Consider the following 15,786-nt stretch of genomic DNA (forward strand, 5'->3'; position numbering starts at 1 on the left):
TGTAGAATGATCCCTGGTACTTCTTTGATTCCTATCTGCCAGAAAAATGGACTAAGTCCTAGTTAGTTGGAGAAAATTAACTGATTTTTCATATTTCAGAGAACTTTTATATGGTAGAACATAGGGGCAATCACCAGGGTTCGCTCTCTCTCTCTCTCTCTCTCTCTCTCTCTCTCTCTCTGTCTATTTTTTTTTTTTCGGAGTAAAATAAGATTGTTGCTTGTTTCACAATTTCTGACATCATGATTTCATCTATTCCTTTTAAACCTTTCTTCAAATGGATCTATAGGGATGTAGGAATTTTCAAGGCCAATACCAAGAAAAGAGATTCCAGGAAAGGTATTCTGTGACATGACCTTCTGACTGTAACCACGTGTAAGACATCAACCCAAATAATACAATTTCATATAATGCAGTTGTGTTAGAGGCATCCCAATGACACCCAGATTTGATTATTCACTAGAAGAGCTCACAGGACTCAGCATATAGTTGTAGCCATGCGTGTGGATTGGTATGGGGACAGGCAAGTAAGGCCAATCGGCACCGAGCAATGGTGCATGGGGTGAAGGCCAGAGGAAACCAAGCGCAGGCTTCCAGGAATCCTTTCTCTATGGAGTTAGCAGGATGTGCTAAATTCCTCCAGCATGAAATTAGGACAGCACAAGTGAAATGTTGCCTGCCAGTACGAGGCTTATGGATACTCAGTGCCCGAGGTTTTCATCAAATGCTAACCACATAGGCATCTTCTCCTTAGCATGTCCCAAAATTCCAGGTTTCCACCAAGGAAATCAAGTGTACAGCCTTAAGCACATTGATTGTACCAGCACTTAGGCACAGTGAACCACTCTTAAGCAGCTAGGGAATGGTGGGAACCCTCCTTAAATCCAAGATCCCAGGGAACCACCAAGGGCCAGTCATTCAAGTAGGATGTTCTGAGGGTAGCCATCTTTGGCCTGCTGGATGAAATCTGTTCTGCATAGGAATTATAGCCCTGACGTCATTTTTGGTGGTGTCTTCAAATTTTATTTTACTAGCAAGTAACATGATGGTTACCATGGTACTGCTTTCAGTTTCATCATCCATATGAAGTGGGTATTTGTACAAAAATTACTAGGGAGGGCCATATTAGGTCATTATAATCTTTTTTTATGGGATTAAGCTTTCATTATGATTCTTAGGTATGATCAACATGATGATTTTTGATTTAAAATGAGAATGAAAATCTCTTAATTATATGGAAAACCCAGGTGTGATTCCTATGGTGCTGAACCCCTGTTTATAGGTATAAGATTTTGGGTCATATTCATCAATTGTTTTCTTGCCTACGTATACAAATAACTGTTGTATTTTTGTGTTTTGTTTATGTATTTTCATATACTTCCAAATGGGAGACAGTACCCCTTTTGTGTTACTTTGATCTCTATTTTAATGTTCAAGAGGACTGTATCGTGAGTTAGTATATGCTAAGAGTAGCTACAATGGATACCATATTTTGTTGCTTTTGTTGTTTCATACATTTAATAAGCCTGATTTTTTCATCAGTTTTAAGTTCACAGCAAAATATAATAGGAAGTACAGAGAGTCTGCATATACCATACCATGCTCCCGTACACGCCTAGCCTCCCCTGTTGTTAACATCTTGCACGACAGTGGTCCGTTTTTAGTAGGATTATTTTTTTTCAGTTCCTTGGTTTAGTTTTGAGCGAGAGAGCATGCATGCGTGTGAGCAGCCAAGGGGCAGAGGGAGAGGGGGGAAAAATCCTGTGCTGTCAGCACAGAGCCTGATGCAGGACTTGATCCCATGAACGGTGAGATCATGACCTGAGCTCACATCCAGAGTTGGACGCTGAACCAACTGAGCCACCCAGGCACCCTGACAACAGTGGTGCATTTTCTATGGACACGGACTCTTCATTTTGAGACCAAGTCTCTAATTTGCATTAACGTTCAGCCTTGGTGTTATACATTCTATGAGTTTTAACAAATGTGTAATGATGTGAGTCCACCTTTGTGGTATCGTGTGAAAGAGTTCCACTGCCTTAAAAGTCCTCTGTGCTGTGCCCGTTTCTCCCTACATTGACCCCAACCCTTAGCTCCATAGCCTTGCTCTTTCCAGGTGTCATATAGTTAGAATCATAGAGTGGATGTCTTTGAATGTTTAGAAAGTGAAAATATCCTGGTAATTGAATGTAGGCGTTCAAGATATTCTTTGCCCTTTGTTTTGTTTAGTTGCTCATCAGTAGAGGATCTGATGACCTCTGCCTTCCATGAAAAAAAGTATGATTTCTCTAGATGTGTGTCACCTAATGGGGAGGGTTGAGAAAAATGACATCATGAACCACTACACAGCACTCACATTGGGATCCTCCTCCTCTGTGATGTGCGGTGGGTCTAGATAGACTCTCTAGCAATGGAAGGAGACAGTCTCCAGAGGTTAGAACTTTATCAAACTGGAATGCCAAATCTTTCCTTGTTACCTTGCCATTGGAAATAAGGCCACGGAGCGTCTGCTTGCTATGGTTTGGCCATGCTGCAAAGTACAGTAGCTATAGAGCACACTTTGTGAGGGGGTGTTTCCTCCTAAAACTGAAGAGTGTCTGCTGAAGAGCTGGGGAAGTTCTGCCGTGTTACAGCAAACTAAAGGTACTCTCTTTCAACTCCTCTAGTAGTGGAAGTCCAGAAAAATCATGCTAGTTTCAGTCTGACATTGTCAGCTCATGATAATCATTCTCCTAACGATACCAGTTTCCTCCAGTGCCATAGAGTCGGTCAGTGATGGCCATTGTAAACATCAGTTCACCTGTAGCTGTCAAATTCTGATAAAACCCATTCTTGCTTTTGGTCAATATAGAGGAGAAAGTAAGATTTCTTAGTGCTTTAAGCCTACGAATGGTATAATTACCATTCAGTGTAGTGTGGTTTCCAGCTGTGGTCCCAAAGCAATACTTTTTAACAAATCATAAGCCGTACACTTGTAATTTCCTCTATTTTTCGATTGTTGATTTAACATGTATTTTGCTTTCTTCTTTAGGATCAGATGAGAAGGCTGAGGGAGACTCTGTAACCAGGTAGGATTTTTATGGATTTGTAAAAATGACATTTGCTGGGGTACCCGGGTGGCTCAGTCGGTTAAGGGTGTGACTCTTGATTTCAACTCAGGTTTGTGAGTTCAAGCCCCATGTCGGGTTTTGCGCTGACAGCCTCCTTGGGATATCTTTCCCGATTTCTGTGTGCACTCACTCTCAAAGTATAAAGGAATGAAATGAAATGAAACGGATAATGAAAGGAAAGGAAAGGGAATGAATGAATTGAAAATTATGTGTCTCCTAAGGGAACGCAGAGAACAAAAGCAGTTGTTGCGTGTTCTACCCTGGACTAGACACTATATCCTATGGGTAACATCTGTTCAGTTATATAGTCATTGTATAGCTTTGCAAAGTAGCTGTGTTATTGTAGCCTACTTTTTATTACTTTCACAACTGTGGTTCAGGGAGGTTGAAGACTCGACCATGATTCCATAGTTAATGGGTAGCTGTTGGGCTTTGCCCATCAGCCCGTGAAGCTTCCACATCCATTCTCTGGTTCCTCAGCAGCACTGAGATGAAGATACAGATCCTAGGGCAGATCAACTCAGAATGTCAAAGGTAATGGTGTCGGAACCCGAATTTAGGGTTTTCTTAAGAACCCAGATTAGTCCAAGCATTGGGCCTCATATATTTGACCACTAGTGCTAACAAAAGTCATTAGTGCAGTGGTAACTAGTCCCTTGTTTTTACCGTCTGAGATTTTAGGGTGGATGCCAGCTATGGCCATGGTGTCAAGGCTTTTACATAATAAGCAAGATGTCGTCAGGCAGCTCCTTAGATGTAGTGGTATCCCCTCTTCTTGAGACAAATGAGTTTTCTGTAAGGGAAGGATATCTAGTTGTAGACCATGTTACATTAATTAAATTCAGCCTCTATTTCGAGGATATTGCTATATGATTCTCTGTTGCCTAAGTTCCCCGGCTGGTTTCCCTTTGGGCTAGTACCCTTGTCTAGTTCTAGGAAGCTTTTTGGTTTTTTTTGGAGGTTTTTTTCCCCCCATGACTTTTTTGTACTGTGTTTTTGCCTTTTGACTTTCTTCTCTGGTTTCCTTGGTATTTCTTTCTTTTTTTTTTTTTTTCCAATAATTTTCCCACTTCTGCCAGCTAAGGACTCTCCATTTTTCCAGAGGCCAAATCAAAAGCACTTAGAGTCTCAAGATTTAGGGAACCTCAGAGGTTAATTCCTCAAAACACCCTCTGGTACGTCAACCTATGTTTCACCTCCTTGCCCAATGGTTGTTTCCCTGGAGAATTTGAAACTCAAAAGAGATTGAAGTGACCTATTTGGATATGATAAGTGACAGAAATGAGATTTAAATTCTGGTTTTCTTTCTTTCTTTCCTTTCTTCCTTCTTTTTTGTCTTCATCTTGGAGGCAACTGTTTTAATAATAGAAAGCTGGGGAGTGGGTCTAATGAATACAATGAAGGAGGGTAAGAATCGAATTAGCAGAGGAGACCAGGTTTCAAGGAGAACAACACTGAGTTGGTTAGGAATCAGAGATTGAGAAAAGATGTCAGAATATGGGGGTTTATGCCAAGTGAGATAAAGGTGAATGACAGGAATGAAGGACCCAGGATTCGGGGAGTTGTTTAGAAAGGCATATTCAAATAGAGTGTTCAAGAGGGTCGTGACCAGGTTTCTGCTTTTGTGTGTGTTGGTTTCATTGAGGGTGCGAGCATACCTCAGATTTTCTGATGAGAGAGATTAAAAATCATTTGAGCTGCTGGGAAGAGTCTGTTTACAGCAAATAGAAATAAGATATCCCCTACTTCCACCCCAACTGAGGGAGGATGGCTTAGATCCTCTCAAGGAATTGGGGGTGGGTGGTGGAGATTCCGAACATCAGAGATGTATGGCCCAAGGCAAGCTGTCTCCTCACTCCACCTCTTTTCCTAAATCTGTGATGCCCTTCCCATGTACTTGTAGGGCTGGGCAGGGGTAGGACTGACTTGTCAAATCAGTAAGGGAGCTTCATCTGGATCGGTGATAACATGCCTATGTTGAGGTGACTGTGTGGATGACTGAGACTCCCAATTCGCTTGTTCTCCAGGAGCAGGACATGGCTCCTACCCTCGGTCACTTGAGCCCATCCTTGTTGTAGGAGTGTATGGCTTCATAGGCTAAAGATTGAAAGGGTGGGGAATGCCACAGAACCGTGCCGAAGAGTGATGTAGGAGTGATGTAGGGAGCTCATAGGGAAGAAAATATTCAGACAGTGTATAGAGAAATAGAGGCACAACGACCAGGACCATTTTGATCGCAGTCTCTCTCCTTGGGTAGCAGAATGCCCCTGAAGGCTTGGAATGTCTTGCTAGTTATTATGGACCTAAATAAGGCAAGACCAGTGTGGGAACAAAGTTGGCCTTGGGAACTCTGAATCTTTCAACCTCTAGTTAGTCCTACCACTCATAACATAGAAACCTAAACTTTGATATGTTTCCTTAAACGGAGATCTACCTGACACCCAAGGTAATATGTGATGCAACAACTCTAGATGTTTCACCCTGATCGCCATAAGCGTAGCTCCCATCTGTTAATGTATGATGCTATTACGATACCACTGACTAGATTCCCTATGCTGTACCTTTGAGCCTTGTGATTTATTCATTCTATAACTGGAACCCTGAACTTCCCTCTCCCCTTCACCCATTTTGTCCATCCCCCCACCTCCCCTCCCTTCTGGCAAGAGTCAAATCTCTGCATTTATGGGTCTGTTTCTGCTTTTGCTCTGTTTGTTCATTTATTCCCCCTTTTAGATTCTACACAGAAGTGAAATCATATAGGATTTGTCTTTTTCTGTCTGACTTATTTCACTTAGCCTCAAACCATCTAGGTATATCCATCATGTTGCTGATGGCAAGATCTCATTCTCTTTTATAGTGGCGTAATATTCCATTGTGTGTGTGTGTGTGTGTGTGTGTGTGTGTGTGTGTGTGTGTGTCTGTGTGTGTGTATGTGCTTGTGTGTGTGTGGTCTCTTCATGTATTGGTGGACACTTGGGTTGCTTCCATATCTTGTCTATTGTAAACAATGCTATAATAAAGATAGGGGTGCATATATCTTTTCAAATTAGTATTTCCTATTCCCTTGGGTAAATAAGTACCCAGTAGTGGAATCACTGGATCCTATGGTATCTGTGTTTTTAATTTGTTGAGGCCCCTCCATACTGGCTTTCACTGTGGCGATATCAATTTACATCCCATGACCGGTGCACATTGTTGTTTTTTCTCCACACCCTGAGCAACCCTTGTTGTTTCCTGTGTGTTGAAACTGAGCCATTCTGACAGATGTGAGGTGAGAAGTCATTGTGGTAACGTTTATACATTTAATTTTGAACCATTTCAGAGCATTCCCTGCCTGTCACATTTGGTTATGGAAACTCAGACTGGGTCTTTCCTGGAGATTTCACAGGTTAGGAGAGGTCGAGGCAAAATAGAGAACTGAAAGCTTTTTTAAAACAGGGTCCAAATTGTGAAAGACCTGTACTCTGGAAACCGTAAAACACTGATGAAAGAAATTGAAGGTGACGGAAAGAAAGAGAAAGACATCCGATGCTCACAGATGGGAAGAATACATATTTTTAAAGTGTCTACACTACCCAAAGCCATCTACAGATGTCATGCAATCCCTGTCAGCATACCAACAGCATTTGTCACAGAGCTAGACAAACAATCCTAAACGTTGTATAGAACCACAAAAGACCTTGAATGGCCAAAGCAGTATTGCAAAAGAGGAAAACTGGAGGTATTGCAATCTCAGCTTTCAAGTTGTATTCCAAAGCTGTAGTAATCCAAACAGTATGGTGGGTACTGGCGTACAAAATAGCCTCCTAGCTCAGTGGACTAGAACCGCAAACCCAGACATAAATCCACCAGTGTATGGTCAGTTCATCTTCCACAAACAGGAAAGACTATCCAGTGGGCAAAAGGCAGTCTCTTCACCAAATGGTGTTGGGTAAATCGGACAAGCCACATTCCAAAGAATGAACCTGGGCCAATTTCTGTACCATACACACAAATAACCTCAAAATGAATTACAGACCTACGTGTGAGACTTGAAACCATAAAAAAAAAAAAAAATCCTTGAAGAGAGCACAGGCCGTCATTTCTCTGACTTTGGCTGTAGCAACATTTTACTAGTTATTTCTCCTGAGCCAAGGGAAATAAAGCAAGAATAAACTATGGGGACTACATTAACCTACAAAGCTTTTGCAAAGTGAAGGAAACCATCAAAACTAAAAGGCATCTTCTGGGATGGGAGAACATATTTGCAAATGTTTTGCAAATCCAGTAAAGGGTTAGTATCCAGAAACGATAAAAAATTGATACGAGTAAGTATCCTCCCCTCCAAAAAAGCCCAGTTTAAAAATGAGCAGAAGACATAACCAGACATTTTTCCAAAGACAATATACATTTGGTCAACAGACACATGAAAAAATGCTCCCCAAAAGAACAACGAGATATCACATCACACCTGTCAGAATGACTACACTCCAAGACACAAGAAGCAAGTGTTGCGAGGATGTGGAGACAAAGGAAACCTCTCGCACTGTTGGTGAAAATGCAAATGCGGCCCCTGTGGAAAACAGTATGGAGGTTTCTCAAAAAATTAATAACAGAACTCTCCTATGATCCAGTAACTACTGGATACTACCCAAGATAATACAAAAACACGAATTCCATGGGACACATGCACCTCTGTGTTTATTGCAGCATTATTTCCAATAGCCAGTGCAAGCGTCCATGGACAAATGAGTGAACGAAGGAGAAGTCCTATATGTATGTATATGTGTGGATATGTATACACACACACACACACACACACACACACACACACACACAGTGGAATATTACTCAACCATGAAACAATGAAATCTTGCCATTTCAATGCCCTGGATGGAGACTGAGAGTAGTATGTTAAGGAAAATCAGGGAAAGACAAATACCATGTGATGCTAATCATGAGCACTTAAGAAACAAGAAATGAGCAAAGGGAGAAAAAAAAAGGGAGAGACAAATCAAGAAATAGGCTCTTAACTGCCGAGAACAAACAGATGGTTCCCAGAGAGGAGGTTAGTGGTGTAACGGCTGAAAGAGGTGATGGGGATGAAAGAGTGCCCTTGTCATGATGAGCACGGGGTGAGTATGGAGTTGGTGAATCACTATATTAATAAACTAATATAACACTTGATGCTATTATTACTGGAATTAAAATAAAACTTAATGAAAAAACCAGAGGCCAACTTTTAATGATACCAAGAATCGTGATTTAATACACAGATAGGTGACCTTTCACTTAACTTTTTAAATTTTCTTTTAAAATAAATGAACATGTTTTTGTTGTATATTTTTGCTCTAAAGGCTTTCTGACAAACCTGGTCCTGATGATTCATGGCCTACATCATCTAGCCAAGTCTTACATTTTGGTACCAAGGTAAAGTACTCTCCTGGGAAACTCACTTTCCTGCTCTGAATTGAGTTTTCTCCCTTATTTACTCTGACAATTTAAGAGGAGCCTGTGTATCATCATTTTATGTGTGTCATGGAAAGTTAGCAAGAAAAAAACCACTTTACAGATACCTGATGCGTTGAATGTTTTGCTGTGTTTTCTTTTCTTTTGTTGTACTTTGGTAAATCCTACAGGTGGAGGCTGATAAAAGAATGGGCTGGAAAATATATAATGACCATCAAATTATATTAGGAAAAGCTTTCCCATACTGGAGGAAATGTGACATTTGGTTAAGGATAAGGATTCTTACTGTGATAGTAACATGACTGATAATACTCATGCCTAAATGAAACCTGATTGGGTCCAAGTATCTATTGTAGGTTGCCCCCTGCCCCAGGGAAGTTTAATTTTGGTGAGATACAGGATTTTCCTTTGGCTCTATCCTTTGTTCTACATTTAGACTAAAATCATATTAGAAAATGTAGAAATTTAGGTGTTTACATTATTTCTCAACATTTACGTTACAAAAGTGTTCCCCTGTAGTTTTGAAATAACTCCATGAAGAGTAAGGTAAAATGGTGCATCTCCCCGAAGAATAGTATTTTGCTGAAAAGAGTAGCTCTATGAGCAGAGGCTCTTCATAGCCAAGTTGTCAAATTTCTAATTTCAGAAATCTTTCCTATTCTAGCTTTGAAAACTATCTCCTCCTAGTCCTTGTGTCAGATTCTAAAATTTAAAGTTTCAGACATCTGATACTTATTTAAATATTCATTTCAAAGCCCCTAAATCATAAGCTACTGCAGGTTAGGAAACACAGTTGTTTGACTCCTGGAGCTCCTAGAATAAAGTCTTGCTTGGAAGAAACAATGTCATAGTTTTTGAATGTGAATAAATGAGTAGGGAAATGGAATTCCGTAGAATGGAGTTGGAAAAGTAACAAAATGCGCCTGATATATCACAATTAAATATGTGAATTTAAAAGGTCAGGCTTCAGTTTATATTCCGTTTTAGTGTTTAACATGTATACACGCAAATGAATTCTATTGAGGAAATCAGGAGTTACATAAGAAAGAAGGTTACAGTATATTTTTAGTATCCTCCCATTGTGAGCTTAGAATTGCAGAGAAAAAGTCCTCAGCCTTTGTTTGTTTAACCCCATCTGTGTCCCATTACATACACCCTTTGAAGGTTCCCATTTCTTCCTAGAATTCTCATTCCCAATTCTTTCTCCATAGTGAAAGTTGATGTGTTAGGAACCTCTCTTTTTCTGTTCTTTTGTTAGTCTAGTAATAATTTATAGCTTTTAGGAAGTGATAGATGCCACTAATTGAACAATTTATTTTATACTGAAAAAAATTAAATTCTTTATTACAGTACTTATAACCAGATAACTGTAGTGTGGTAAAAGTCCGTATTATTAGGGATATACTGTGAATCAAAGCCTCTGTTTTACGTATAGGTTATATATATATATATATATATATATATATATATATATATGTATATATATCTTTCAAAGGTTTAAAAGAGACTATTGTTCATACACTATTCCCAATCCTACTTATGTACCTGTTGAAAAATGTATGTTGTTTCCACTTATCTTATATTTCTTACATTTCTGCTTTTCTTCCTTGTCTTAAGCTCATGCTTCATTGGTTGGTCATGTCTCATTTTTTTTTTCCTTTTTTCCTCTTCTCCCCCCATGCTTTTAAAGATATTTTTGATGTTTTTAAGTTTATTTATTTTGGAGCGCACGAGAGAGACAGAGTGCAAGCGGGGTAGGGTCAGAGACAGAGGGAGACACAGAATCCAAAGCAGGCTCCAGGCTCCGAGCTGTCAACACAGAGCTCAATGTGGGGCTGAAACCCACAAACTGTGAGACCATGACTCATGAGCTGAAGTTGGACGCTGCACTGACTGAGCCACCTACGTGTTCCCACCACCATGCTCTTTTTTAATGGTTTACCCCTACCCTAATATTTCCTTGCAGAAAACATTTGTTTAGTGTCTGTTCTTTTAGTACATCACTTTCTGTCAACTCCATTGTCAACATATTGGTTATGGAATTCTACTGTCTGTGTGTGGTTTTCATCCATGAATCATTGCCCCACAAGGTTTATTATTCTTTTTTCTCTTTCTTGGAAGGAGCTGAGCAAAATATTTTTATAGTGTTTGTATTTCTCTTGGAAAGGGAGGGAGAGAGAGAGAGAATGAGCAAGCGCTAGTAGGGAGGGGCAGACAGAGAGGAAAGGAGGGAATTTCAAGCAGGTTCCTCGCTGTCAGCACAGAGCCCGATGTGTGGGTTGAACCCCACTAACCGTGAGTTCATGACCTGAGCTGACATGAAAAGTTGGTCACTTAACTGAGTGAGCCACCCAGGCGTCCCAGAAGGAACTACATTTAAATAGTCATATTTGTCTTTAGTGTTTTGAGAAACAGAAGCCACTTAAACTGTTTGCAATTCCAACTTACCGACATAAGATACTACTGAAGAGTACGTTTGTATATTTTCTCTTACAAGAGATAGTTCATGCCAGTCTAAATCATGCAAACACTTCACAAGATAACATATTTAAATTTCTTAGTGTTAGTTTTTTCAACATGCTTTCAATTACCTAGGGTTCATTGTTTATCTGAGGTTACTTTGGTAAAGTATTTACCCGATATTAATCAGTTACAGGTACGGCGAATAACATTTGGGACTACCTATGAGATCTCTTGTAATCCTCACCACATAAGGAAATGGAGACTGGTAATAAATAGTAAACGGCATAACTGAGATGTGAATCTACATTTGAATGATTCCAAAGCCTGTGTTCCTTGTGTAATGGTGCTCATTTGGTAATGGTGAATATTACAATGATTTTATCAAATTGGATTCTTGTAATCCTTAAAGCTATTAATTCTTTTCTAGAATGTCCCGAAATCACGCATAGCAAAGCTCCTGCATTCTTCTTGGCAATTCATTAAAAACAGTAAGCTATTGGAAGACTTGTATGATTCACTAATTCTTGTCCATTCTTGTGTTATTCACTAATTTGAAGTTACAGATATTTTCATGTCCTCTTTACTTTGTTTTCTACTAAGTGAGACCAAAACGTGGCACTATGAAACCAGAAGATGGAACCTTATCTGAGGACAACAATCCTGATTCTGAAAATAAAGATATGGCTGAAACTCTTTCCAAAACACCAGTCAGAGTTTATGGCGATCCTCTTCCTGTTTTACCATCATCTAAATCTCTTCTGAAACCTTCTCTCAAAACGGTAGATGTCCTTGGTCTTGCAAAGGTAAGTTGTTTTGTTTTATACTGCCCCACCCCGTACCATCCTCTTGCTCCTTATAATGATGAAAAGGATCTTAGGAAGAAATGGAAGTCCTCAAGATCATAATAGAAATCAGTGTAATGACAACAGAGAGGAAGGTACAGGATTGAAATTTAGAAAGTTTGGTGGGAGTAGACAATTCTCGGGTATGTCTTTACGGAAGCAAAGAAGGAGAAGGCAGCTGGAAAGAATAGCTAGATGCATATGAAGATGAGGAGGGGGGTGAAGTGGAAGAATTCATTTTAGAAGGGCGAGATGAACTTAAAGTATGAAGAGTTGAGAGAAAGTATCATAAAATCACAGCAGCAATAGTGGGATTAAGGCAGGGCAGATGCTCTTTAAATTATAAAATGTGGGAGGAAATATTTTAAGTGCAAATTAAGAAAAAAAAAGCCAGGTAACAACCAAAAAAATGCTTAGACTTTTCCGAATGACTTACAGCTGATTTCTGTGAAGAACCGAAAGAAATTTTTGCCCTTGCCTTTCAGTTTAATAAAGGTGATATCCTAGATTTAGTTTAGCAAAACCTGTGTTTCTAAGGAATGCAAAGTGAAATCTGTTTTAGTCCATACCAGGTTGATTGCGAGTTTTCACTTTTTGGCTATTGTCTTTCTTGGGGTTTCTAAGGTAACTTACCGTGTGGTATAATCTTGGTATATTTTAGGTGTTTTTGAGTAGAAAGAGAGGAAATAATCATTTATTCTTTTCATTAAATAAAATTTCTGGTGATGTAAATAAGGTTCTTTATCCGTGAAATGAAAAACTAAATTTGAAGCTGCAACACTGAATTTGTTTTTTGTTTTTTAGCTTATTTATTTATTTTGAGAGAGAGAGCAAGCAGGGTAGGGACAGGGAGAGAGGGGAGAGACAGAGAGAATCCCAAACAGGCTCTTCATTGTCAGCACAGAGCTCGACCCATAGCTCAGACTCACAAACCGGTTTGCGAGATGACGACCTGAGCCCAAATCAAGATGCTTAACTGCCTGAGCCACCCAGGTGCCACTTAATCTGCCACACTCTGAAAGAAAAAATATATGAAATATGTTTTCTGCATTTTGATTTATCTTTTTTTAATTTTAAGTTTTCAACTGTTTATGTATTTTGAGAGAGAGAGAGAGTAAGACAGAGGCAGAGAGAGAGAGAGAGAGAGAGAGAGAGAGAGAATCCTAAGCAGGCTCTGTGCTGCTAGTGTCAAACCCAACACAGAGCTTGAATAACGAGCCAAAATCAAGTTGGACGCTTAACCAGCTGAGCCACCCAGGTGCCACTCTTTTTTTAATAGTATCTGCATAGAATAGACACATACACACATACCAAATGAATGAGCTCAACATGTATAGATTTTTGTCTAATATGAACTCTTTGTCATGACAGAATCATAAGGCAGGAAAGGTTGCCAAGGGGGTATGCAAAATTCGTTGTAGGAGGTGATTTTTACTTTTTTGAAGAGTTCCGACTATAGATACATTTTTAAAACAATATTTATTTACTTTTGAGAGAGATGGAGCATGAGCGGGTGAAGAGCAGAGAGAGAGGGAGACATAGAATCTGAAGCAGGCTTCAGGCTCTGAGCTGTCAGCACAGAGCCTGACACGCGGGGCTCAAGCTCAGGAACCATGAGATCGTGACCTGAGCCGAAGTCGGATGCTTAGCCGAATGAGTCCCCCAGGCACCGCAAGATACATTTTATATTATTCAGGGGAAACTTTAGTATTCATAGTTGTTCAATTTAGCATGTAAATTCTTTCATGTCTAAAACTGAGAAAGACTGCTGAGTTGATTTTTTTTTTTTTTGGTCCCTATCTTCTTTCCTCCTGGGAATGTTCAGTCTTCCTTGATAATCAAACATGTATTGGAAGACTTTAAAATCTTCAAATTGGATGATCATAAATATATTAGTTGCTTAATGCTAGATTCCTTCTTGGGTCCTTAACCACCTTCCTATATGGTGTAGACAGGAAATTAGAGTTCTTCATATGCTGTTCCCAGTGGAATAATAAAACTATATGAAGTTTAAAATCGGTTTTTATATTTTTCTTAGAAATCGTGGTAGTCCTGGAAAATGGCTCAAAATTCTGTAATCCTGTATTTCTCTTCTATACTTTAAGTCTTGTCCCTTAAGATTAACTTTTTTATTAGTTTTACTATTTTTTTTAATGTTGATTCTTGAGAGAGAGTGAGGGAGCATATGAATCGCAAGCCGACTCCATGCTTCGTGTGGACCTGACGCAGGGCTTGATCCCACGGCCTTGGGATCATGACTTGAGCTGAAACTAAGAGTTGGATGTTCAACTGACTGAGCCACCCAGGCGTCCCAAGATTAATTTTTAAAAAGCAGTATTCTTATAAAATCCTGAATTAGTGTTTCACAGTTAAAACATTTTATGACTCTTAATGCCATTCATTACAGAAATGACTATTTGTGTATATTAGTAAAAACATATTTTACATCCTTAAAACTACTGTTGAAATAGGGAGTTGAAATCTTGAAACTCATGTTTTTTCCCCTGCTTTTGTGATTGTATTATTTTTACTCCTTAAGAATATTTTTAGTGTTTGTTTATTTTTGAGAGAGAGAAAGTGAAGGAGAAGGGGAGGGGTAGGGAGAGGGTACAGAGGGTCCAAAGCAGGCTCTGTGCTGACAGCAGAGAGACTGATGCGGAGTCGAACTCATGAACCAAGAGCTCATGACGTAAGGCAAAGTCGGAGACTTAACTGGCTGAGCCACCCAGGCGCCCCTCCCCTGTTTTCATTATTATTCTTTATTTATTCTTTATTTTTATTATTTTACAATTTAGTGTCCAGTTAGGGAATATATAGTGTGTACAGTGTAGTCTTGGCTTCGGGAGTAGATTCCTCGAATTCATCACTTCCAGATAACCCCAGGGCCCTCCTCAATGCCCACCATCCCTTTTTTCCACCCCCTTAACTCCCCACCCCCATCAACCCTCAGCTTGTTCTCTGTCTTTTAAGAGCGTCATATGGTTTGCCTCCCTCTAGGTATTTGTAACCATTTTTTTTTTCTTTCCCTTCCCCTATGGTCTTGTGTGAAGTTTTCAAATTCCACATATGAGTGAAAACATACGATATCTTTCTCTTGACCGACTTATTTCATTTAGCATCATACCTTCCAGTTGCTTCCACAGTGTTGCAAATGGCAAGATTCCATTCTTTTTCATGGCCAGGTCGTATTATTCCATTGTAGATAGATCACCACGTCTTCTTTAGCCATTCATCAGTTGATGGACATTTGGGCTCTTTCCATAATTTGGCGATTGTTGATAGAACTGCTATCAACTCTGGGGTACATGTGCCCTTACAAATCAGCACTCCTGTATCCTTTGGATAAATGCCTAATAGTGCTGTTGCTGGGTTGTAGGGTAATTCTATTTTTAATTTTTTGAGGAACCTCCACACTATTTTCCACAGTGGCTGCCCCCATTTGCATTGCTACCAACAGTGCAAGAGGGTTCCCGTTTCGCCACATCGTCGCCAACATCTGTTATTTCCAGAGTTGTGAATTTCACCACCACACTCTGACTGATTGAGGTGTTATCCCAGTGGGGTTTGATTTGTATTTCCTGGATGATGCGTGATGTTGAGCATCTTTGCATGTGTCCGTTGGCCATCTGGATGTCTCCTTTGGAAAAGTGTCTGTTCACGTCCTCTGCCCCTTTCTTCGCTCACTTGGTTTCCGGGTGTTGAGTTTGGCAAGTTCTTTATAGACTTTTTTATCCTAACCCTTTATGTGATATGCCATTTGCAAATACATATCTTCTCCCATTCCGTTGGTTGCCTTTAAAGTTGTTGATTGTTGCCTTTGCTGTGTGGCAGCTTTGTATCTTGATGAGGTCCCAAAAGTTCACTTTTGCTTTTATTTCCCTTGCCTTTGGAGACATGTCAAGTAAGTAATTGCTGCAGCCGAG

General features: G+C 39.8%; 1 protein-coding gene across 1 annotated transcript in view; it reads left to right on the plus strand.

The window, feature by feature from the left end:
* Window positions 1-15,786, plus strand: part of LOC145715479 (ankyrin repeat domain-containing protein 26-like) — an 89,115-nt gene that overhangs the window by 36,421 nt on the left and 36,908 nt on the right. Inside the window, exons 9-13 of the mRNA XM_081795673.1 lie at window positions 3,032-3,068; window positions 8,447-8,519; window positions 11,449-11,509; window positions 11,622-11,910; window positions 12,349-12,358. Coding sequence (XP_081651799.1) covers window positions 3,032-3,068; window positions 8,447-8,519; window positions 11,449-11,509; window positions 11,622-11,910; window positions 12,349-12,358 — 470 coding nt within the window. The remainder of the gene's footprint in view (window positions 1-3,031; window positions 3,069-8,446; window positions 8,520-11,448; window positions 11,510-11,621; window positions 11,911-12,348; window positions 12,359-15,786) is intronic.

The sequence above is a fragment of the Panthera onca genome, chromosome A1 (genome assembly GCF_046562875.1).
Source record: "Panthera onca isolate mPanOnc1 chromosome A1, mPanOnc1 haplotype 2, whole genome shotgun sequence".
Classification (NCBI taxonomy): Eukaryota; Metazoa; Chordata; class Mammalia; order Carnivora; family Felidae; genus Panthera; species Panthera onca.